The following is a 25,042-nucleotide window of genomic DNA, read 5'->3' as shown; positions in this document are numbered from 1 at the left end:
TATACTCTACGGTTCTGTGTAACTTGATGAGAGTCCAAATGTACTAACTCTAAAGATGAAGTTCTTCAGAAATCTACCTGTTCCATTTCTAACCATATTTTAGTATGACATAATACTGCACAGAATGTCAGTGATAAATTATGTTCACTTACTTCACACCTTATTACTCTATTATGAAAAGAAATGTAAATCAAACTTACTATAATGTAATAATGAAGCGATTTATTTAAATGTAAATAAAATTTAATATAACGTAATAGTGAAGCAATTTATTTTAAGTACCTCTGCTCATTTACAGGCGTGTGTTTTAAAAGATAGTAGTGAGTCTGATCCTAATAGCCACCTGAAAACCCATCTTTCATTCTGTGGTGTTACAGTTTTACACACATTTTCATTAGATTGTGGATACACTATAGTAAAGAAATATAATCTAGAACAGTAGTGTTTGTCAATGTTTTCTAATATATTACACTCCTAATACTATTATCAAACCTTCCAGGTCAAATTCTGTTCCAGCTGCAGTTCATTTGGGGCAGATCATCTCTTGGACTTTCTCTATCAGATCACAGGTCCATATATGACTTCTAATTGTCCTTGGCAGATTGGCATTTATCTTTTGATGTCATAAAGACTGGCCAGATTTGTAGAAGTTCTTCTGGACTGATGTGGTGAACTGTAATTAACTCTGAGAAGCGACATGTCTCATACTCCATCTTGTGTCCATAGAAGATGTTTTTTTTAGGTTCTGAGATATTTATGCCCAATTTCTCCAGGCACACACCTATAAAAGCATCCTCTATATTAAAAGGTTTAATAACATGAGCAATATCATATATCTTCTTTGCCATGTCTCCAGAAAATGCATAGGCAGTTCCACCACAGTATGGAGGGTAATAGTCAGGTTCATAGAGTTCATAAGGGACATAATACTTCCATGCACTATCTCGATATGGGGCAGTTCCTCTTATTACATAACCTGTGAAATAATTTTCTTTTGTTAGCATGTTAGGATTCAGAAACCTCACTAAGTGTTCTGTATTTAAAAAAATGTCCCCATCAAGTTTTGCGATGTAAGATGCTTTTGGACAAAAGGTGTTGACCCACTGTAGCCCCATCAGAGTTTTGATGGTCAGGTTGATGGAGGAGTCAACAAAGTTCTGTTGAATAATATCATGAAACAACATGCTTTCCTCTTTCAACAACTCCTGAAGAAGGTCTGGAAAATGTTTATCAATCCCAACTAAGAACAGCCTTACAATGAAAACTCCAGGTACCAAGCCTTCATTACCCCAAGTCTTTCGGATTGCAAATCTAGTGGCAAATTCATTTACCCTTGTTGTGATTAGGAGAACAAGAAATACATCCTTGTGCTGGCATTTTTCTGGTTCATTAAGAGTAAATTTATAGTTATAAGGATAAACAAAGTCAAGTGGGTATTTAAAACCTGGAGATGCTGGAATGGATTCCTTAACAATATTAGCTTTACTGAATGTGTACACATGATTGCTTTGTGTTGTTAATGAGATGTACATAAACAGTGACACCATGGATATCAGCACAAAACATAAAACCAGGGAAAATGTGCAGCGCCTTCTTAAATTCATTATATTGTCAGGCGTCTTGTGTCCCTGAAACAGAAAACAAACAACAATTTAGCTTGCATTCTACAAGATAATATTCAGGAGACTTATTTACAACATGTCAGTTTGCAAATAATGCTCACAAAAAACAGTAAAATGTTTCATGTACAATGAAACATTTTCAGAATGTATTTATTTATGTATTTATTTATATCTGTTAATTGGGAATGTGCAGCTGAGAAGTCCCACTTCCAGTGGATTCCTAGGAAGTCATTTCCAGACAATTATTTTCTAATAGTATATGATGCACACAGAAAAATGGCAATCATTCTAAGAGAGATAAAATAGAAATTTTAGCAGACCGCAACATTACAGTTGTATATCATACTAGCAGTGACTGTTTATCTGGTATTACATTGTATAGTAATTATTTTGCATCTGCAATTTATTACTGCTTTCATCACACAAAGTCAGCCCTGGACTAACATTGTGTCAACTGCTGCATTTACAAAATAAGTCCTGAACCTGGAGTGTATTGTTTAATAATATTATGGCATATCCTTGTATTACATCACTTCCTACAGTAAGCAAGTAAATAGTGGGAGATTTGTAACATTACTGTAACATGTGACAGCAGAGACTTATTTGACTTATGTGTCCATTACTAAGTAATAGGCCTCAGGCATCAAAATTCATACAGTCATACCTCTCAAAAGTACTGATGATCACTGCCTGCCCTCAGTTTAGCACCATACGTTTGTACCAAAAATATTGACAAGAGAAGTTAGAAAGTAATGATACACACTGCGGTTTCTGACTTCACAACCCTCCTATGATCAAACAACAGGCAGGATGCAAAACAAGGAGAGTAACAAGAGCAGAGTATCCTTGTGTGTACCATAACAGCAACTCAGGTTTGTTTCCCCCCTCTGAACAGAACAGTTGTATCATTGTATGTGTCACACCAGTAAGTCAACTTTGCCCCCCTCTGAAAAGAACAGTCTATGCTTGTTTGTGCCATCATACCCGCACTTCAGTTGTTGGCAAATGCATATCATATTGTTGCCAGTTAATATACTCACACATTTTAAGGCCAATGATATAACATGGCTTACAGACTGCATCTCTCAGAGTACTGGGCAGATAACTGATGAATGACCAGGAAACAGAGAGAAATAAAACAGAACAGTAAATATATAAGTGATAATCATAGCAGGTTGTGTGAACACTATGTCAAAATATAATAGTAAATGTGAAAATAACAGTTCTATTGTTTGATATCAGTTTTCATTCTTTTGCAGTCGGTTGTGTGAAGAGTGCCGTCAGTTTTTTGCTGCAAAGCTGTTTGTGTGGCAAAGAAGGATAAGGCATAAATCCTGTTTTTTTGAAGGTGCACTAGACATATCTCATTTGTACTAACATTTTCCACTGTGTATGTCATAGATTGCTTTTCCTGATTTCAAATATTTCTCTGTTTTACTTTTATTTCTTGTCTTTTCTTTTCATTTCTTTTATACTAACTAATATTAAAAACCTGACAGACAAAATGCAATTTGCCAACAAATGATGAGGAGGTTGGATGTTAATGAAACAGAACCTGTGAATTGTGCACTGCTAACTTATTTACATATTTCCAAACTTGACAGACCTAATGTAACACTTTATAAGTCTAACCTGATACACTCACCTGATGTAAGCAATCACAGTTTCCATCCCTCTAACCTGACAGGCACATCCACCTGATGTAAGCAACCACAGTTGCCATCCCTCTAACCTGACACACTCACATGATGTAAGCAGTCACAGTTGCTATACGTCTAATCTGACATACCCACCTGATGTAAGCAAACACAGTTGCCATCCCATAAACACAAGCACTGATGGAGTGCCTACATAATGAGAACAACCCTACACGGGTCCAGTTTTTTTGGATTCAGCAATTCTATGAGTTAAGACCTCAATTGCATCTTCACTACACTGATAGGCCTGAATCTACATGGTTAGCAACTGTGTAGCTAGGGAAACTGAATGAGAGCTGAATGTTGAACACAGAAATAAGGGTATTACAGTTCAAAAAAATGTTCCTATTTTGAGCCTTTGTCCCCTGTTTATTTTCACTTACCTGATACCTTGATCTAGCATACATCTCAGCTGTACAGATTTGTGCAGAATTTCCAGTTTTTGCCTCACATTTTTGGTCTGTAATCACTGGCTAAATAATAACATGCATTTCAGTGTCAGACTTCATAACCTTCAGATAATGCATGCTAACACAAATCCTGTTATTCTAGCAACTTTCTAAGTTAATAAGAGTGAATATTTAAAACATGTCTTTATTTCTTGTGCTAAGAGGCTAAGAGGTATTGTATGAATGGTCAGAAGGTATGCAAAGCTGTTAACTGCTGCTGCTGCAAACTTGTTGTTCTATCAATTTCCTGAGCTTGTAAGAGCAATATTTAAAACGTGTCCCTATTTCTGGCCTTTTGCTCCCACATTACTGATGGCTTTGTACAGATTTCTTGCTCTAAGAGGTTGCAAGATATTCTGTGTAGACTAATTCCATGGCTGTATTCAAAAAGTTTTTGAATACAGATGGAACATGATCACCCAGTGTGTACAGTTGACTTCTTGCATGATAAATCACTCTGGTGTCTCCTGGTCTCAACTGATTAACATGCCATGGTGCTTAAACAGTGCCCACAGGGGTGTGTGCCTTCACAAGAGACTTAGTGAATTAAAAATTTCCAGTTGCTATGTGCTCATCATGCCGCGATGTGGAAACAATGAACAACCACTATGTAAGCTTTATTAAATCGGCCCAAGTGTCATTACAAAGTGGCTAGTCCCCTTGCACTGCCCATGTAGGAGGTGCCCTGTTAATTATTTATTCTAAATCTGCACTCAAATAATCTCTGGGGAAAGAGCATAGTCCTCAAACCTACTATTGTGTGTTGTAGCACAACTGTCAACCATCTGTTTTGTTGACCAAAGTGTGTCAGCAAAAGAGGGGTCAATTTAAATTTTAATCAACTATCTCCACTAATGGATATTTATGCATGCATATACAGATATACACACACACACACACACACACACACACACACACACACACACACACACACACACACACACATGCACACACGCACACGCACACACACTCACACACACTAATATCTGTCTGGAGATTCAATAAAACCTACAAGATCATTTTTACCGGTGTGATGCACACACAGCTGCAAAAAGTTTTAGATTCAGTAAATTCCATGTAGCAGCAAGCACTCACGAGCAAACACGGAAACTTCTGTGACATGCAAGTTACAGCATAAGCAGCTGAATTGTATGCTAATGAAGAAAATCAAAATGATGCAGTGATTCAACAAGCTGTAAGATAATCATGTAGACTCCATGCTCATGTTGGTCATGTATTGGAAAATTTTCCGAATACAGCCACACATAGGAATCTACACAGAATTAAGAGCAATAAATGTTGGTGCATTTGTACATAACACATCCCAACATGTAACACCATACACATTATGACATTATTATACATTCTGGATGATAGAAAATCATATTAACAATAGCAACAATTGTATATTAAGTGCCACGACATAAATGCAGCTTTGCACCACCGCCCCCAAATGAACAATGCACTCATAACTAATGTGGACAGCTAAAAGTGTAAACCCCATGAAACATAGAATCCAAAATCTGCATTCCTCTGTGCAGATATATATCTCAGTAATACACTCACTTGACTGAACAGTATTGGGCTCCCCTTCAGTTTCCTTGCCTTCACAGTTCTAACTGTGTAGATTAAGAGCTGTCAGCACTTTGTAGATGCAAATGAGGTCAAAACTCATTAGAATTGCTGAATCCCAAAAACTTGTAACTGTGTAGGGATGTTCACTTCATGTAGGAACTTGCACAGTGTTCATGTTGAATGCATGGCAACAGTGAATGATGACATCAGGGGTGTGTTAGGATATGCTTACAAAGGTGTACATGTAGGTCTGTAAAGTGTAAAAGTGAATGCAAGCAGTGCACAGTTCACAAGTTCTGTGTCATCCTCATTGTTTGTTAAAATGTGTCATATCTGTCTGCATTAAGTTTATATTTATATATTTTTTAATTGTCATCTTTGTTTGAGCAATGCAGTGCTTAGCTCAACCACAGAAAATGGAGAAATGAATGGCAGGTTTCTAGATGCTTGTCACATAACTATTTCTGTGGCAGCATGTGTATGTGTGTAGGACTAGAGTATAGAAGGTCCTGGTTTCTACTACAGAGGCTGCAACCTTCTCTCTACTTTTTGAGCTGCATGTTTGTGCAATATCACAGGCATGGACAAAAGTAATAAGATTCCCTGTGTTCACCTTATTTCAGCATCAGTGAGCACAGTGGGATGTAGGTGTGCATCATGCACTCATGGGCATCAGTTTAGATCATATAGTAAAGTAAACACCTTAACCATTATGCTAACCTGTCATAGTAAATATATTCAGTAAATTAGCATATGTTTTCCATAGGTGCTAATTACTGCATAAGCAGTGATTTTCAGTATGGTGGCACTATAAAGCATCCATGTAGCCTACAATCTGTTTTTTCCTGCATGTGTCAATACCATTGGAGTAGACACAAGGAAATTCTAGGTCTGAAATAAAATTGTCTCAACTGCTGCATTTGCAAGCTAAGTCCAGAACCTAGAATGTATTCTTTAATAATATTATGGCAAATTTGTATATCTTAACTTGGTGCAGTAATGAAGCAAATTGTGGCGGATTTGTACAAAACGTACCTTAACATGTGACAGCAGACACTATTTTTACCAGTATGTGTCCATTACTAAGGTTTTCTTTCTTATTCCTCTAGTTTTTCATTGTACTTTTTGTGTGATGTGTTGGAGGTAATGGCTGTGTGTATCTGGTTTGTGTGAAGCACGGTGGACCACCTACAAAGCAGACAGCCAAAAATAGTAACTGTATTGATTCAATTAATACCCTTGGCCATTATGAAAACCTGACCTAGAGTACAGATGGTACTGGGTTTTAGTACAGAGTGTGCAACCTTTGTTTTACTGCTGTGACATTGCCGTTTACAACAATGAAGTGCAACATAGACAACTGTTTCCTCAACATTCTTATGGCAACAGGTATAAGTGTAGGACTGTCATAGACATGGTCCCAGGTTTGAATACACTATATTCAATACAGTGTTATTTTTACTGAAGTTAACAATGTGGCTCCCATTTGTGCACCGCTTACCTTCCTGCAAACAGGTGTAACTCACGTACATGTACACTTTGTTAACCATCACACAAATCCACTGCTCACTGCACTATGGAACTGTATATATGATGCTTTCTTATTGCTGTTTATTGTTCATTTCGTTTGCATGACATAAAAGTAAATGTGAAAACATTGCAAATTCAGGGCACATTCTAAGTATACATCATATATTCACAATACATACACTATATGTGTTGTCTCCCCCCCAAGCCATGTAACCCTGGGGTCTCAGTATTTTTTACACATGTATAGCAACCACACTACAAAGTGTAATATATAATGATATGTGCTGCCTCCTAGACAGGACTTATAGGTGGTCCTGACAGACTTACTCTCCTAAACTCAAACATCCAACTATGCTCAATAAGGACACGTGTTTTACACAGCTAGGCTTCTACACACCTAGGAAGCACTCTACAGTTAGACTACTGGTCCCATATGAACCTATGAATCTATGTGCCTATGCAGGCCTCCCAACCGGTAGTCCCCCACATGACCTGCTGATGTTATCTACCATAAGTTAACCTGCAGCCATGTAAAAGTCAGACTTGTGCCATGGCACTTGTGTAAAGTACTGAGTTCTGTAGTCTGTGTACTTAGATAGGTAGGGGTTCTGTTCTCACTACAGTCAAGTGTGTATGTGTGCGTGTGTGTGTGTGTGTGTGTGTGTGTGTGTGTGTGTGTGTGTGTGTGTGTGTGTGTGTGTGTGTGTGTGAGGCATCCAAACAGAAGAGCAAGTGTATATCTTGCAGTTACTACACCAATCTCATAAATTGGCAGTGTTTTGATATTTGCATCTGCCTACACATCAGTTTCAGGCAGACCTCCCTCCTTCTTCACTTCAACATGCACTGCTGATGTCATCCACTATATGCTGACCTGCAAACATGTATAAGTCAGACTTGTGCTGTGGCGCTTGCGTAGAGTACTGTGTTCTATATTCTGTGTACTTGGCTATGTAGAGGTTCTGTTCTCATGCAGTCATCTTGGTGTGTGTCTCTACTCAGTAGAATTGACATGCTGTCCTACAGTTACCTCTCCAATGGCATGGCTTGCTGATATTTTGAGACCTGCACCTGCCTACATATCCATTTCAGGCAGGTCTCCCATCTTCTTCTGTACAACATGCACTGATGATGTTATCCACTATATGTTGATCTGCAGACATGAAGAATTCAGACTTGTGCCATAGAGCTTGCGTATATTACTGTGTTTTGTAGTCTGTGTACTTAGGTAGGGGTTCTATTCTCCCTACAGTCAATTGCGTGTGTGTGTGTGTGTGTGTGTGTGTGTGTGTGTGTGTGTGTGTGTGTGTGTGTGTGTGTGTGTGTGTGTCTGTGTGTCTGTGTGTGTTTGTGAGCTGTTACTTGATGTTAGAATGAGCCTTTTACACCATGTGGGACACTATCACCATATGCTCAACAGACAATGCTGATGTACCACCATACGCTCAACAGACAATACTGATGTAATCAGCTATATCACATTATTGTGTATGCAACTATCCTACCAGGACAGGAGCAGATACTGGCCTGTAGCCCAGGCAGACATCACCATAGGTTCATAGGAGGTTACTAGGCTATTGGACCTAGGGCCTTTATAAGCCTAGCCATATTATACGATTCTTCCCTTATTGACCAGCTTGTATGGTCTATGTTTGCAGTATGTGTATGATCAGCACCAACTGCCTTTATTTAAGAGGGACATGGGTGACACACCTGCGGTAAATTTATGGTTTTCCATGCAGTTGTCTAAGTTACACTTAAATAGGGTCATTGAGGAGCTCTGTGTTCCATGATTTGGAGGAATGTCAATCTCTAGGAGACATATCTGTCTCTCCAGCATGTCCTGTTAATGTCGCAGGCTAGATTAAGATTCCTAGAGTTAGTGAATAGTGTCCCGTGTGATTTCTGGTTGTGCAGCATTTCTATTAGGACAGGGTCTGTGACTGCTCTGTAGGCCAGACACAAGTCACTTCTCAGCAGCCTATAAGATACAGACTAAGGTGACAGGGCCTTCAGTCTGTCCATGTAGGTCATGTGTTGCAGGCCCTCAATTCTCTTGGTGAGAAACCTTTGAGGTCTCTCCAGCTGCTGCATGTGTCTAGTGAGGTATATACAGAAGTGAACATTGTACTCTATTAGTGGTCTGATAAGGGATGAATACAGGAGAGTTATAACATCATTAGCTCTGGATGCGATGCTCTTACTTATGAGATGTGCAACATAGAAGGCCTTCCTTACAACTGTGGACACTTGGTGATCGAAGTTAAGGTTGCTATCAACTTTTGTTCCCAAATCTCTCACCACAGGGTTTCAGCTAAAGGGGCACTGTTAATATTGTAATGTGCAGGGACTCCCCCTTTGCCAAAAGAGATGATACATTATTTTTCATTTATTTTGACTCCATGGCTTTGGCACCAATCATTTGTCTGTGTAAGGCCTTTTTGTGGTATGTCACAATCGTTGGGGGACTCAATGATTGTACCCAGTTTACAGTCATCTGTAAACATAGTAAGCCACAGGTCATATATTTTCCTCTGGATTTCAGAGAACTACATTCCAAACAGAAGGGGGCCCAGCACAGCTCCTTGTGGTACTCCAATGGTAACTACTGTCCTGCTACAGGCAGAATCCCCAACTTTGACTGTCTATGTTCTGTCAGTAATCCAGTTGGCTACTCATCTAGTGATGAATGGGTTAATTCCCAGTTCTTAATTTCTCTAAATCTTTTGGCTTCCTAATACTATGATGGGAGTGGATCCCATTCCTACGTCAAAGTATGATTAAAGTTCATAAAATTAGTATTGTTTCAGTCTTTTATGTCAGCTAGAAGTGCTCTTTGCAGCACCCACAATGTGCCCAGTAATGACTCCTTCTGCAATTCGTATGGCGTTACATATATCACTAACATATCTGAGTACGACTGTACATTATATTTTATAAAACCTGTTGCCCATACTGTTATTGGAACTATGTGGGTATCTTTCTTCCACATTGCTCTCATTTCTGCCTGCAAATCCTGATATTTTATGATTTTGTGTGTCTCTGTACATAAGACACTGTAGTCACTGAGTGCAGTGATTTCAGTGATCAATGCTACTTTTGTCTTCTTTTCATGGACCGCTATATCTGTTTTTTTTTGTATCTATCCTTTGAACTGCTGGTAATGGATGATTCCATTGGAGCTAAACTTCATCATTTTCTATAATGCTTTGTGGATCATGTTTCCTGTGTTTTTCAGCTGCTTCAGTATAATACTTTTTGCACAATCCCCAATTCAACAGTCTTGCCACATTATTATGACTTTCACTATACAGTCCTTCTGCCATTAGTATGTCACAACCAGCAACAAGGTGTGCAACTGTTTTCAATTCTGTTTTGCAAAATCTACATGTGTCTGTTTCTCCCACATTTTTAATGGACTTTCTAAACCAATGTGTACATATCCACTTACTTGGGCCACCAGTATTAACCTTTTATCTTTCGGTTTGAATTTGCCTCTCCTTAACCATTCCTGTGTTTGATCCTGATCAACATGAGGTTGTTCCAGGAGTTTTCTATACTTGCAACTATATTTATGCATTTTTCACATTTCTTGCCTTTTCATCTGATCCTTTACCTTATATTCTTTCTTTTGTTTTTTGGCACATTCAATTGCTGCCTGATTTTTATCTACTTCTGGTTTGATTTCCATTCCAGCATGATGCCGATATGCATCTGCTAGACTAAGAAGGGAAATCATTGTAGATTTATTCTCCTCATGTATCAAAATTTTCACAATGTTTGAGTCTTGTGAGGTTAGCGATGTGTATGCAGTCCCATGATTGCAGACCTGTATATGTAATCAATTTCAAGGAGGCTGATACCTCCTCCAGAATAGGGAATGTATAATCTTCATTTGCATTGATTTTTATACATTTGATGAGCATGAAGCATTCTTGTTGTTTTCCTGTCTAATCTATCCAACACCTTTTGGGGCCAGTCAATCACTCCAAAACTGTACATTAAGACAGGAAGAAAAATTGGTTTATAGCTTGAACTTTGTTCCTTGATGTCAACACTGTTTTCAGGATTAATTTGAATCTTCTAAAATATTCCTTACTGAGTTTTATTCACATGTGTTCAGATTTTATTGATGATCCTCCATGAATTCACAAATTTTATATACTCCCCCTTCTTTTATATCACATTCTTGTCCTAAACGGATGTTTTCTTGGTGCTGCAGATTTCCTGCTTTAAAGGTTGCTTTTGCACATTTATCAAGAATAAAATTACATTCTTGTATTATCTGAAAAGGTTTTAACTACTTGCAGTTGTGCTTTCAGTTCCTCATCTGATGAGCTATAGAGTTGTAAATCATCAACAAAGAAAAGATGAGAAGTCTTTATACTTTGTTGTTTTCTAGGAGCCAAATTATAGCCATGGTCTAATCTGTTAAGCAGAGAGTTTAATGGGTTAAGGGCAAGGCAAAAGAGCAGTGGTGACAGAGTCACCCTGGAATATCCACCCTTTGGATTTTTATCCCTGGAATAATAATTTGTCCTTTATCAAGGCTTAATTGTAAAGTGGTCTGCCACTGTTTCATGGTCACTGTAATGTAATCAATCAGTTTAGGGTGTACCTTATACATTTCTAAGCAATTTTTTATCCATGAATGTAGGATACTGTCAAATGCTTTTTATAGTCTATCCATGCCATACTTAGATTTTTCCCCCTTTTTACAGTTCTTCACTATGACTTTATTTAACAAATGATCCTTTGTTCCATATGACTTTCTTTTATTACCATTTTGTTTTATTGCCATAATTGTGTTTTCTTCTAAATGAATATAAACTCTGTCAGCATCAATTCCAGTGTATAGTTTATACATCGTTGGAAGGCAAGTTATTGGTCTATAATTTTTAGGGTAGCTTGCAGGTTCAGTCTTAAGTAGTAGCATTGTTCTTTCTGTTATTAGCCAGGCTGGTGTCTGTTCAGGGTGTGCACATAAATAGCTCTAACTCATGGCTAAATCTTTGTGCAAAGATGTTAATACTTTTAGCCTGACATTAGGTACTGCATCTGGGCCTGGGGTTTTCCATTTAGAGGTTTTTCTTAACTTTGTTTCAATCTCTGTGGCTGTTATCTCATCCCATTTCATATCCTGTGCATTTTAACTTCTTATTCTTTCTTTTACTTCTTCTATTTAACATCTTTGTTATGTTCCACACAATCTTCATAAATATTTCTCCAAAATGTATCTATTTCATCTTTTTTGGTGGTCTTTCAATTCATTTTACATTGTTTCCCAGTTCTCTATAAAACTTTTTTGAGGTCATCAATAAATTGCTTATTTTGTACTTTTCCTTTATATTTATCTGTGTATCTAAGTTTTCTGCGTGTGCTGGTATTTTTAGTTTATTATTTGTGACAGTGCATGATAATCCTAATCTGTTATAATACTGCGCATTGCTTTTATCACATCTATCTTTCTGAGTATTTTTGTTGATCTATTCCCTCTTCTATACTTTTCTAACAGTGGATCTTCTTGTCTTAGCTGCTTTATAGTTTTGTCTATTTGATACTTCCATGGTGGCATTTGATTTCTTCCTGTCCTTTCCCTTACTACCATGTGTTCTTGTGGCAGTACTTTATCTGTTATTAATTTGGCTGTACAGTAATGTATCCTATTTACTTCTGTTATATCATGTGAATATCTATGGACAGTCCTAATTACAGTGTGCATTTGTTTTATCAAACTTCTAACTTGTCTATCCATCTCTATTAAATCAAGTAACTCTTCTCTTAGATCATTTTCTCCTAAACTGAGGGCACATTCTTTGTTTGCCATTTCCTGCAGGCATTCTATAAAAAGTTCCAGAGCTTCTTCCTGTGCCATGTTCTTTTCATTTTCACCCTGTGTAATCCATTGCTCTTTCATATGGGAGCTAACTGGCCTATCACTCCATGACATTGACTGTGTCAGAGTTGCCACAGTTTCCTGTTCTTTCACTTGTTTTGTAGCTCCAACTGAACCTTTGTACTGGTTTTCTGTGGGAGGCTCCACAGTATCTTCATATGTCATCTGTTTAGATGCTTCCTGCTCCATTGGTTTCTCCTTAATTTGGGTGTCCATTGATCTATCCTGTTTTGTCATTAATCTGAGTTAAATTGTTTACACTAAATTCTTCACTTTGCAAGTAATCCATAACCTCAGTTTTTATTTCTTTACCTTCTCCATTACTAATCCTTTTTCCTACTTTTTCTCTTTTATTTTCTTATTTTTTGTATTGCAAAATTTTCCATATCTGGATATCTTTGCCTGTTTTTCTCTTCAAATATCTTTGGTGCTCTTTTTTGCACATATTAGGTTTGCTTTCTCCTTTGCATAAATATTACATCATATTAAATCTCTTCCTCTTTCCCATGTCCATATTTCTTCTTCAGATGTCTCCTGATCCTCTTGTTTCTCCTTACTTTGGGGACTAGTTGTTCCATCATGCTGTGATATGACCTGTGCTAGACTTTCTATAATGAATCCTTCACTTTGCAAATATTCCATAACTTCAGCTTTTATTTTTTAACTTCTACTTGACTGATTTTCAGTTCTACATTCCCTCTCTGTGATCTTATTTTTTTATTGTGATATTTTCCATATCTGGATGCTTTGCCTATATTTCTCTTTGAGTATCTCTGAGGCTGACTTTTTGTGTTGATTAATTTGGCTTTGTCCTTTGCATACATATTGAACCATATCAGATTTCTCTTTTTTTCCATGTCCAGATTTCCTTTTTATACTCTTCAAATGTCTCTAAATTTTGTTCTTTAAATTTTTGTACTTCCTCAGTCACTTCTTTTTCCAACTGCACAAGGTTTATTGGTCCGTATGGTGTTTCTCATAGATCTTTAGAGTGATGAACACAAATTTTTATCTGAAGCTTCTTGTGGCAGCATTTTTATTTCCTCTAATTTATCTCAATCTTTTTGAATTTCTTTTGTCTAGAAATTCTCGGCTTCTTGCATAATAGTAACAATACATAATTACTTTCTTATCCTCAATAGTCAACTCTATTGTCTGTATGGCTCTTTTTTGGCCTATAAGTTTTTGTGATTTTTGTTTACTGCTACTTCCTTCTACAACAGGGGATCATCCTCCCTCTGGGCCTGGCCTAGCCCCATGGTAGGAATATTTCCATCTCTTGTGGATTCTACACTGTCATTTTTTCCAGTCCTGGTGCCAATGTACCTACTAGGACTGGGCACTTAGAACAGGGACCACCTCATGGAGGTACTCACCAAGACTTGAGGAAGAATTCAGTTCCAGCAATACTTCTCTCTTTTTGCAGATTTTATCATCTCTCCATTTGGACCCAACCCTTTTTGTAGTATGTCAGCATCATTGGGGCACTCAGTGATTACACCCAGTTTACAGTCATCTGTGAACATGGTAAGCCACAGGCCATCTATGTTTGCTAGACTTCTGAGAAATAGATTCCAAACAGAAGGGTGTCCAGCACAGATCCTTGTGGTACCCCAGTGGTAACTACTCTGCTGCTAGAGATGGAATCCTCAACTTTGACTGTATGTGTTTGCTCAGTGATCCAGTTGGCTACCCATCTAGTGACATATGGGTTAATTCTCAGCTGTGCGAGTTTAGCAATGACGCCTGAGTGGAGGATTGTGTCAAAAGCCTTGGCTAAGTCAAGATAGGCTGTATGTAGTGTTTTGTCTTCATCCATCCAGGGCTTTGGTGATATTCTGGAAAAAGTCCACCAGGTTTAATAAGCATGATCTACCCTTAAAGAAGCCAGACTGCATCAGGTCAAGAGTTTGAAGGTCACCTATGTCTTTGGTGATAAGGTCTATGATTATTCTCTACACGGCCTGGCAGATAAGGCTAGTTAGGTTTATGGGTCTATAGTTCTCAGAGTTGGTTGATCGACCCCTTTTGTACAAGAGAATTACTATTGCTGTGTTCCACTCTGCTGAGACAAAGCCAGTATTTATAGTGTGGCTGAAGAGAATGTCAACTGGCGATGCTATAGTCTTGTTACAGACCATTTAGTAGGCAGCCTGGGATGCTATCCATTCCCACATGTTTTTTTTTTGACCATGGGAAGTGCAGTTATGAAATGTTCTTTGGAGATACTAGGTAGAGGACTGGTGACAGATATGCTTTTGAGTATATCTGGTGGGGACAGAGGGGATGAAGCTTGCCCCAAATCTGTCTGTTAACAGGTTGGAGATATCTTCAGGGTCAGTATGAGTGGTGCCATCCACTACTAGTTTGGCACAAAGCTGCCCCTTCAGATTTCTGATGTAGCTAAAGAATGCCTCCTGATTATCTTTAACAAGAGATGTTAGTTTAGCTTTGTGCTTGGCTTTAGACAACTTCACAAGATAGCTAATTGGCTTTTTCAAGCTGTGGAGGGTGTCCCTCCTCCACTGGGTCAATTCCCTCTTGTAATTAGACATTAGTTTCTTCCACTTGTTGTGTAACCTATTTATGCTTGATGCCCCTCAGGGTGGCTTGTTTTTCTGTGAATACCTTGTTTTGATCTGTTCAGGTTCGGCCAACTCTTTACCTTTGTAGAAGTGTTTATACGAGGCATTTGTGTACACCTCTGTATAGCAGTCATTGTTGACAGTGGTAGCAGGGGGTTTACAAGTATTTATGGCATTGCTTAGGAGGCTATAGTTTGCTTTGGAGAATTGTTTCATCCTTTCTGTTCTTGAAGATGTGTCAGGTTTGATCGTTAATTCAAATGAGACTGAATTCTGATCTGACCTGACCACAGAGAGCAACACACAGGGGTTAGTGCAGAGATCCTCTATGTTGGTGAGTACTAAGTTTAGGTAGAAAATTTGAGCCCCTTATTGGGGTGCAGACTATCTGTTACAGAGCATGTGTATTAACAAAGTCCAGGATCCTTAGGGCAAGCATGTTTGTGCTCATATATGACTCCCAGTTGATGGAAGGATAGTTGAAATCACACATGACCAAGATGTTTGGCTGTATTGTGAGTGATTCAAGTAGGTCCAGGTAGGCAGAGTCGTTCTCATGGTTCACAGTGGGGGACCTATAGCCAGCAATGATATGGAAGTGGGTTATACTACAGTTAGTTGGACTTGGAGTAGCTCTATGGAGTCATACTGATTGACCAGTCTTGAGGTTTATTTGTCTTTAATGAAGATGTATACAACTCTGCCTTTGGTTCATTCATGTACCTTTTGATGTCTAAATGTGTGGAAGGCATTGTAGCCTTGCATGGCTAGGGTGTCTCTATGGCCTGGAACCATGTCTCTGTGATTGCAGACAAGGGCATCTTCAAAGGTAAGGAGTGCTTCCAGTGAGTGCAGTTTCTGATTTAGACTCCTTGCATAAAGCAGTATAACCTTCAGTTTGTCTCTACTGGATTTTTGTATGTTGGGAATTTAGTTGTTCTGACATTGCCTAAAAAGGCCACTATGGCTGAGGCAAGTACCTTCGCCAGTAACCGAAAGCCAAGAAGTGGCAGGTGAAGACCATCTCTGGCAAAGCAGCATGGTCTGTTGACCATATTTTCCCAGGCTGACACATACTGGATCCCCTTGGATTGATAACAGAAGCTAAGACAATTGTTGAAGTCAATCGGTCAATCATGTTTTATTTAGACTGAGGCATCATCCTGGTTGAAGGTGGAATGCTACTTAGGGCTAGGGACATACCTGCCTGGGACAGATAATCTGAAAGCTCAGTCATGTCTCTCTTCATATGGTACAGTGAGGTACATCTCCAGTCATTCACTGCAACATGGACTATGACAGAGTCATAATGGTACTTGTTGTTGAGAGACTTGAGTGTGTGAATGATCTGATGGACCCTGGCACCTGATAGGCAGCTGACCATGACCTTCTCCTTGTCCAGCCTGGTGAGGGGGACATCTGTGTGTCTCACTATGGAGTGGCTTACGATCAAGACATTTAGTTTTGAGGTGTTTTGCCTTTACACGTTTATTGGCTGAGACACTGTTGTGTGTATTATTATGTGTAGTGGATTATGGTGGGTCTGCAGTGTGTGCAGTAGGTTTGTGTTTGGGATGTCTCTGATCTTTTGGTAGATTTCTAGGGATCTATACTAGATATTCGAACATTTAAATGTTCGAATCACTAAAGAACGAACTTTAGTGATCGAATGCTTAAATGTTCGGATAGACATAAAAATTAAAAAAAAAGAAAAGAAAGAAAAACTAAAGGATGTAAGCAGGGGGGCAAGCCCCCCTGGACCCCCCACACCCCCCACTACTTAAATATACCAACTCCAAGATCGCGCTACAGTGTAGGAAATGGAAATTTTTCCATTTCCGCACTGTAGCACACTGAAGTGCGATCTCGGAGTTGGTATATTTAAGTAGCGGGGAATGTGGGGAGCACAGCCCTCCACATGGGGGGTGCAGGGGGGCTGGCCCCTGGCTTTAAACCCTTTACTTTTTCTTTTTTTTTAGATATCTTTTTTATAGATATTCGAACATTTAAGCAGTCGATCACTAAACTTCGTTCTTTAGTGATTCGAACATTTAAATGTTTGAGTATCTAATATAGACCCGATTTATAGTGACTACCTCTGTGTATGTGAGTTTATTTGTTTTGAACTTAATATGTGCAAGAGGTGAAGTGCGTGTGCTGACATGTTTGATACCTGGTTTGTGGTTATGAGAGAGAATTGATTCCAAATTCATAGTATAGATACATTCTCACATGTTGTATTTCTTTTAGGATTAACTGGTTGTCAGTATACATGAGGCAATTGCTGCATTGTCTCAGGATGCCCATGTCAATCAGGCTACCTGGAGAAATGGTGGGAAACTGCCCATCCATTATAGAAGGTCTACACTGTCATAACTAGTGGGGAGTGGGATAGATGGACCAGGTTTTACTGTAAGACTAACAAACAGTGTCTATTCTATGGAGGGCTATGGGTAGAAAATGAGCCAGTGTTTCACAGTGCAGAACTGAGTTGCTCTCTGGGCAGCAGTGCAAGCTCTGAGCAGCTCAGATAAACTGAGTGCAACAAAGAAAATCATTGCACAAGCAGTATGCAGGCAATAAGAACCAGTGAGCCCTGAAATAATCCAATGTGTGCTTTAAATCAAGCCAACACGTCCAATTCAGTACAAGGATGCTTTCTTTATTCAGATAAACAAAAAGTTATTCAGACAAACAAGAAGGTATAAGCAGGGGTGGCTCATGCTATAGGACTGCAGGACTGCAGCCCTCCCACCTAGAAAACAAAAAGAAAACAACCGTGAAACATAAAATTAAGAAAAAAAATATTTTTCATGAGTCCCGGAACTCCGCGCATGCGCAGACACACTCAGACTGCCCCACAGATGCCCAGGAATCTGTTCGGTGACAACCACACAGAACAGAGGAGTTCTGGACTGCTTCATCAGCAGATAGGACCAAGCAGGAGAGAGGTGATGTGAGTTTTAAGCTCTCGAGGGCTTGGGACTTGGATTTTGAGCGGGTTACTGCTTCCTGGATTCAGGTCTGGACATGGAGGTAGGTGTGCGGCTTGGATTTCAACTGCTGCTTGATTCGGAGGTGTGTGTGTGTGTGTGTGTGTGTGTGTGTGTGTGTGTGTGTGTGTGTGTGTGTGTGTGTGTGTGTGTGTGTGTGTGTGTGTAAAATGCCCCTATATATTGGTGGCTGGAGCAAACTCATGGTGGTGTGTAGGGAATACCTCAGGTTTGAACCCTGTATGCAGGTGTTAAGGGCCTGGATTCCCTACTCATCACCATTTATAAAAAATTTGCAGATTTTTGCCTCATATTTGATCCGTTCTATCTGTGGTTTCTAAATATTTCAATGCTTGATATTTGATGGTGCAGTGGTAGCATTGTTGCTTTACAGCTGTAGGTTCTTAGGTTTGATTCTTGACTGGGGTGCCTTCTGTGTGGGGTCTGCATCTTCTCCCTGTGTTTGTGTGGGTTTGCCTTTGTGTCCTCCCATGTTACAAAGACATGTCTGCTTTATTTCTTCCTGGGCCTCTGCTGAAAATTGTCTTTTTGTTCCATGTCAGACTGTCCTGGTTAACAAATGTTAAATAAAACTGACCGGCATTTGAATTTCAGACTTCAGGTTTCTGAATGTTTATTTTCTTGCATAGTTGATGGTGCAGTGGTAGCATTGTTGCCTCGCACCTATAGGTTTTCTGGTTTGATTCTTGGCTGGGGTGCCTTCTGTGTGGAGTCTCCATCTCCTCCGTGTGTTTGTGTGGATTTTCTCTAGTGTCCTGCCATTTTACAAAGACATGTTTGCAGTATTTCTCCCTGGGCATCTGCTGAACATTGTTTTTGTTCCATCAAAAGTGAAATTGACAGGCATTTGAATTTCAGACTTCATATTCTTCAGAAAATACATAGTAACACAACCTTTTATTCTAGCAATTTTCTAAGTTTATAAGATGAATATTTGAAATGTGTCCCTATTTTTGGGACTGTATTCCCCCATTATTGGCTTCAACCAGGTTTTTTTGTGCTAAGGTTGACAGCTATGGATGAATTCATTGAATATGTTTGAGGGCTGTATTCCCTCATTATTGGGTTTGTCCAGGTGTTTTGTGCTAAGAGGTTGACAGCTATGGTGAGAGCTGAATTCACTAAATGATAGCCATTTAAGTTTCAGTCTTCCTCTCTTTCACAAAGCAGCTGATTTAGCATAGTTGTATGTTGCTCTGACTGTTTTGTACAGGGACCTTGGCAGTAAAATGTATGGTGGTAACACAGCAATTTTCTTTCACAAAGCAACTGATTTGGTGTAGTGGTATGTTGCTCTGACTGTTTTGCACAGGGACCTTGACAGCAAAATGTATGGTGGTAACACAGCATTTTATTCTAGCAACTTTCCAAGATTATACAAGCAATGTTTAATGTGTCCCTGGTTTTGGGGCTTTTGACCCCCCCCAATAAATTTTCACTTTTTCCAGATTTCTTGTGCTGCAAAGTTGAGATGCAGTTGAGTATTGAGTAAATTTTACAAGGAGCTGAGAGCTGTAGGAGAAGAGAAGTTTAGTGCTGCTTATGGCAAGTCTGCTTGCATTGTTAATCGCACAACATATTGTGTACTTGCTTTTGATGCAGAAGTGTGTGGGTTCTACTCCCACAAAGGGTGGATGCTGCCGTACTGAGAATGTCTTCCTTGGCGAAAATACTAACTATGAGCCTACTATCAGTTTGCCATCCATTTCCTATTGCAATATTACTAGCTTATCATTTTTTTAATGTAATATAGGCAATTTATTCCTCAGGGGCAACAGACACTTTATTTTTTGATGAAACCATGAAAGATAAAGGTGTTTGCTAGCAACAACCTCTTCAATAGTTAGATTTCTTTAATGTGGAATTATTTAGATGACATTTACTACTTCAGAGATTATGCATATTTACTGATAATGGTAGACTGTAGAATTGTGCATATTTACTGATAATGGTGGACTGTAGAAGTTTGAGTCATTATGGGTGCATGCATTTTGTTTCATTGTTTACTGGAAAAATGTTCTAAATTGGGCAGTTTTGTCATTAATGGTGCATGCGTTTTGTTTCATTGTTTAATAAATTTAAAACGCCCTCTAACAACTGTACTTTATTGTACAAGGAATATAATTTAGTACAATCAGGAAGGTGTATCAAAGAGCACATGTATGTTTCATATGCAAGGGGCCTATGATTTGAAAATAGTCTGGAATTAATCTTTATCTGCCACTGGCAAAATGTATTTTCTTTGAATGTGGGTTTCAATGAATGTGAGTTTCAAGGGCAGAGAAGTTTTAATGCTAAGTCTGTTTTCATTGTGAGACTGCACTGCTTTGTTTAACAGATGTCTTAGTGTTTTGTGCTGTAAAATGCAAAATAAAACTTTCAAATGAAGTCCAAATCATCATAGAAGTAAATCAGTATGCACATTAGTTTTTATGGTAAATGGAGTGAAATAGCCAAGTAATGGATCATTGGAATGGCTGCAGGGGGGAGGCTCCATTCGACCATGATTTTGTGAGGAGGAAGGGTGGAAAACTCAGAGAGCCCCAGCTGAACTATACCTCCCAACTGTCCAGATTTTCAAACAATGAATAGATTTTTGCTTCTTATTTTTGGTTGTTCCTCATACAATTTGTGGTTTTCTGGCATATCATTTAGGAATTAAGTCACTAAATAATGACACACTGAGTTTCAGACTTCATAACCTTCAGAAAAATGCATGATAAAGTAAGACCTGTTATTCTATCAACTGTTTCAGTTTATACAAGAGTAATTTTTAGTACTGTATATATGTTCCCCCAATATATTTGGCCTTGTTAGTTTTATTGCATTAACAGGTTGAGAGGTACATGCTAATAATTTGCTTTATAGAATTAGACATAGCCAAACCTCTCAACTGTCCCTGATTTTGGCTCAAAATGTTGCTCTGCCCCCTAATAATCCCTCCACAAAATAGCAATTTTGGAAGAAAACATGGAGGGTTTACAATTAAGAAATAACTGTAATAATCAGAGTTATAGATTACTTTTATTTCAGAAATGCATGTAGATTCTTTTGTCAGCTGCTCAAGTTAGCAGTACTAATATTAAAGTGTCCCTTCTTTGACAGGTTACCAGCTGTATTGTGTGGCTATTTTATATTTTTGCATCACATTTTTGGTCCATTTTTCATAAAATAGTTTTTTTTTTGGCAAATTAGTGACAAATCATTAAAGAGGGCGGCCACGGTGGTGCAGTGGTTAGCATTGCCGCCTCACAGCAAGAGGTTCTCCGGTTCGATCCTCGGCTGGGGTGCCTTCTGTGCGGAGTCTGCATGTCCTCCCTGTGGTCACGTGGGTTTCCTCCGGGTGCTCCGGTTTCCTCCCACATCCCAAACACATGCTGCAGGTGGATTGGACACTCTAAATTGGCCCTAGGTGTGCGTGTGTGTATGCCTTCTGTGGAAGGTTGGGCGCCGGGCTGGCAACTCGACACCGTAAAACTCCACTGCCATTCAATGTGTGGACAGGTGATCCGCTGTGGCGACCCCTAACCGGGATAAAGCTGAAAGAAGAAGAAGAAGTGACAAATCATTAAAGACTGAAGTTAGAAAATAATGACATACATTTGATTTTCAGATTTCATACCCTTCAGAAAATTCATACTAATGCAAGACCTATTCTATTATCTTTCTTAGATTATAAGAGCAATATTTAAAAATTGTCCTTATTTGTGGGCCTTTGTCCCACTTCTATGTATGACTTTGTCCAGATGTCTGCTCTGAGGTTGAGGAGTATGACAAATGTGTCAGGGCCATCACAGTCAGCCAGAGACATTTCAAATTGCGACATACTTGTTGAACCCCACTCCCCCGTGTAGTGACTCTGGATGTGCCCAAGCAAGGCAAGGAGTAGTTATGCAGTGTAAATGTTCAGAGTATCCCCCCATCCAAAGTAGACACAAGTACTACAGTGGCTTTTCATCTGTCCTTGATTTTGCAGAATGGACTGGTTTGCCATAGGTTCATACTAGGCTATCTGCCCTAGGGCATTTAAAAGCCTAGCTAGAGTGTGTTTGGCTTTTGCCACCCATTTTAAATTAATTTTGCTATGCCCTTTTCGAGTTTAGTATACTGTGCCTCTGTCTAACAGTGACACAGAAGTGATACCCGAGGTAAACCTACGATCTCCCATCCACTCATCAAGATTCTTCTTGAAGAGAGCCAATGAGGGACTCTGCCTAACCTGGACTGGGATTTCATTCCAGAGTGAAGGGAGCCTCTGGGTTATGAATCTGTCCCTCCAGCATGTCCTATTTATTTCAGTGCTGAGGTTCAAGTCTCTCAAGCACGTAGCTCGATGGGATTTGGATTTTCTGAGGTGCAGCATGTCCATTAATTCTGGGTTTGACATGGCTTTATACATCAGGCACAGATTGCCTCTGAGCAGGCGGTATGCCACTGAGTAGAGCTGGAGTTTCTTTAACCGGGCAGCATATGGCATCTGTTTGAGCCCTTTGATCCTCTTGGTGAGGTACTTTTGGGGTCTTTCCAGTTGCTGCAGGTGTCTGGTAAGGTACATCCCAAAAAGGGCATTGTACTCAATTATGGGCCTGATGAGGGATGAGTAAAGAGGCACGATGACCTCCCCTGATCTAGATGTGAATCCCTTCAGGATTACGTGGGCTATATAAAATGTTTTTCTAACCACTTTGGCCACGTTGTTGTCAAATGAGAGATTGCTATCAACTTGGCTCCCCAGGTCCCTAATTACTTCTTCTGTACTTAATGGATTACCACCTATGTGGTAATTTGTGGGCACTTTGTTTTTGCCAAAGGGGATGACTATACACTTTTTGGCATTTAGCTTGAGGCCATGGCTCTGGCACCAGTTGTCTGTTTCTATGAGGCCCTTTTGGAGGATGCTTGTGTCAGCTGGAGAGTCGATTATGGTGCCCAGTTTGCAGTCATCTGTGAACTTGGTCAGTCACAGTCCTTCCGTGTTGGCCTATACCTCCGAGAAATATATACCGAACAAGAAAGGTCCCAGGACTGAGCCTTGTGGGATGCCACTTGTAACTGGTTTGGAGTCTGACATGGCCCCAGCAATTCTAACCATGTGGGTTCTGTCCTTGAGCCAGTTTGCAACCTATCTAGTGACATAGGGGTTTATATTTAAGCTGGTGAGCTTATCTATAATGCCTGAGTGGGGTATTGTAGCAAAGGCTTTTGTGAGGTCCAGGTAGGCTGTGTTGACCACCTTCCCCTCGTCAATGGCCTTGGTGACTGTTTCAAAGAAATTGACCAGGTTTAAAAGGCAGGATCTGCCCTTAACAAAGCCGGACTGGGTAGGATCCAGTGTCTGTAGGTCCCCAATATCTTTATTTATGAGGTCCATGATGATCCTTTCCATAGCTTTGCAGACCAAGCTAGTCAGGCTTATGGGGGCGATAGTTTCCAGGATCCGTTGAGGCACCACCTTTGTGGAGAGGGACCACTGTTTCTGTATGCCACTCTTTGGGTACATATCCTGTAGTAATGCTGAGACTTGAACAGTAGTTTTATGTTTGGGTTTAGCTCTTCTTGGAGTTCATGTAGGATGCAGCCCGGGATACCGTCTGGTCCCATTGTAGCTGTGTTTTTTGCTTTGGAGAGGGCGGCTCTTACCTTTGCATCTGAGATGTCAGGGGGGCAGCACTCTGCTGGGATAGATATTTGCCCTTCTGGTGGGGAGGGGGGGTGAGAAGTTTGCGCTGAACCTGTCAGCTAGGATGTTGGCAATGTCTGTAGGTTTGGTGTATTTTTTGTCATTTTCTGGACGAATTCTGAGCATATCTGGGAATTCCCACCCAGGTTCCTAACATAACTAAAGAAAGCCTTGTGATTATCCTTAGTGTCCTGTGCAATTTTTCTCTCGAAGCTGGCCTTAGACGATTTTATGAGTGGCCGTAGTTTTTTGCTAATACTGATCAGAGATGCCTTCCCTTTTTGGGATTTTGCTCTATCATGTAGTAGCTTCCTCCTTCTGTTGTATAGTTTGTTTATGGCTGGGGTCCACCAGACAGGATGTCTGCCTTTGGAAGATTGGGTCTTGGTTTTATTTGGGATTGCATGATCCATGCATTCCTGAAGGTGTTCATAGAATGCATTTATAAAGGATTCTGCGGTCTGGGCCATATTTTCCACAGGTCCAGGGGGCTTTGAAGGATTCCAACTCAGTTTTGAGGAGTGTAAAATTTGCTTTAGAGAAGTTTTTCACTGTGGTTTTCTGGGCAGGGGGTGGGGTCGGGATGTGAATATCCAGTGAGATTAGTTTATGGTCTGATCTTACCAGTGAGGGATACACTTCTGGTCTGGAGCATAGAGTCCCCATGTTGGTGATGATCAGGTCCAGTATGTTTTCCCCTCTTGTGGGAGTGGTAACAAGTTTTTCCATAGCATTTGAGTTTATAAATTCTAGGAACCTTTGGGCTAGGGTGTTGGAGCTAGAGTAATGCTCCCAGTCTATGTTTGGGTAGTTGAAGTTGCCCAGTATAATGGTGTTTGGAGAGACCTTCATATTTTCCAGTGTTGTCAGGAAGGCCGAGTGGGGTTCCTGGGTTTGGGAGGGTGGTCTGTAGCAGGCTATAAACTGGAAGGCAGTTTTACCCACTGTTAGTTGCACATGGATAGTCTCTGATGCTTCGTGCTGTGCCACCAAC

General features: G+C 39.7%; 1 protein-coding gene across 1 annotated transcript in view; it reads right to left on the bottom strand.

Annotated features, from left to right (window-relative positions):
- Positions 1-225: 225 nt before the first annotated feature.
- LOC122812365 (beta-1,3-galactosyltransferase 2-like) overlaps positions 226-25,042 on the bottom strand; it is a 79,310-nt gene continuing 54,493 nt past the window's right edge. The window contains exon 2 of the mRNA XM_044084799.1: positions 226-1,628. Coding sequence (XP_043940734.1) covers positions 585-1,604 — 1,020 coding nt within the window. The 5' untranslated portion in view covers positions 1,605-1,628 and the 3' untranslated portion in view covers positions 226-584. The remainder of the gene's footprint in view (positions 1,629-25,042) is intronic.

The sequence above is a fragment of the Protopterus annectens genome, chromosome 9.part0, assembly GCF_019279795.1.
Source record: "Protopterus annectens isolate FY-2018-M chromosome 9.part0, PAN1.0, whole genome shotgun sequence".
NCBI lineage: Eukaryota > Metazoa > Chordata > Ceratodontiformes > Protopteridae > Protopterus > Protopterus annectens.
This window is presented reverse-complemented; position numbering and strand designations above follow the sequence as displayed.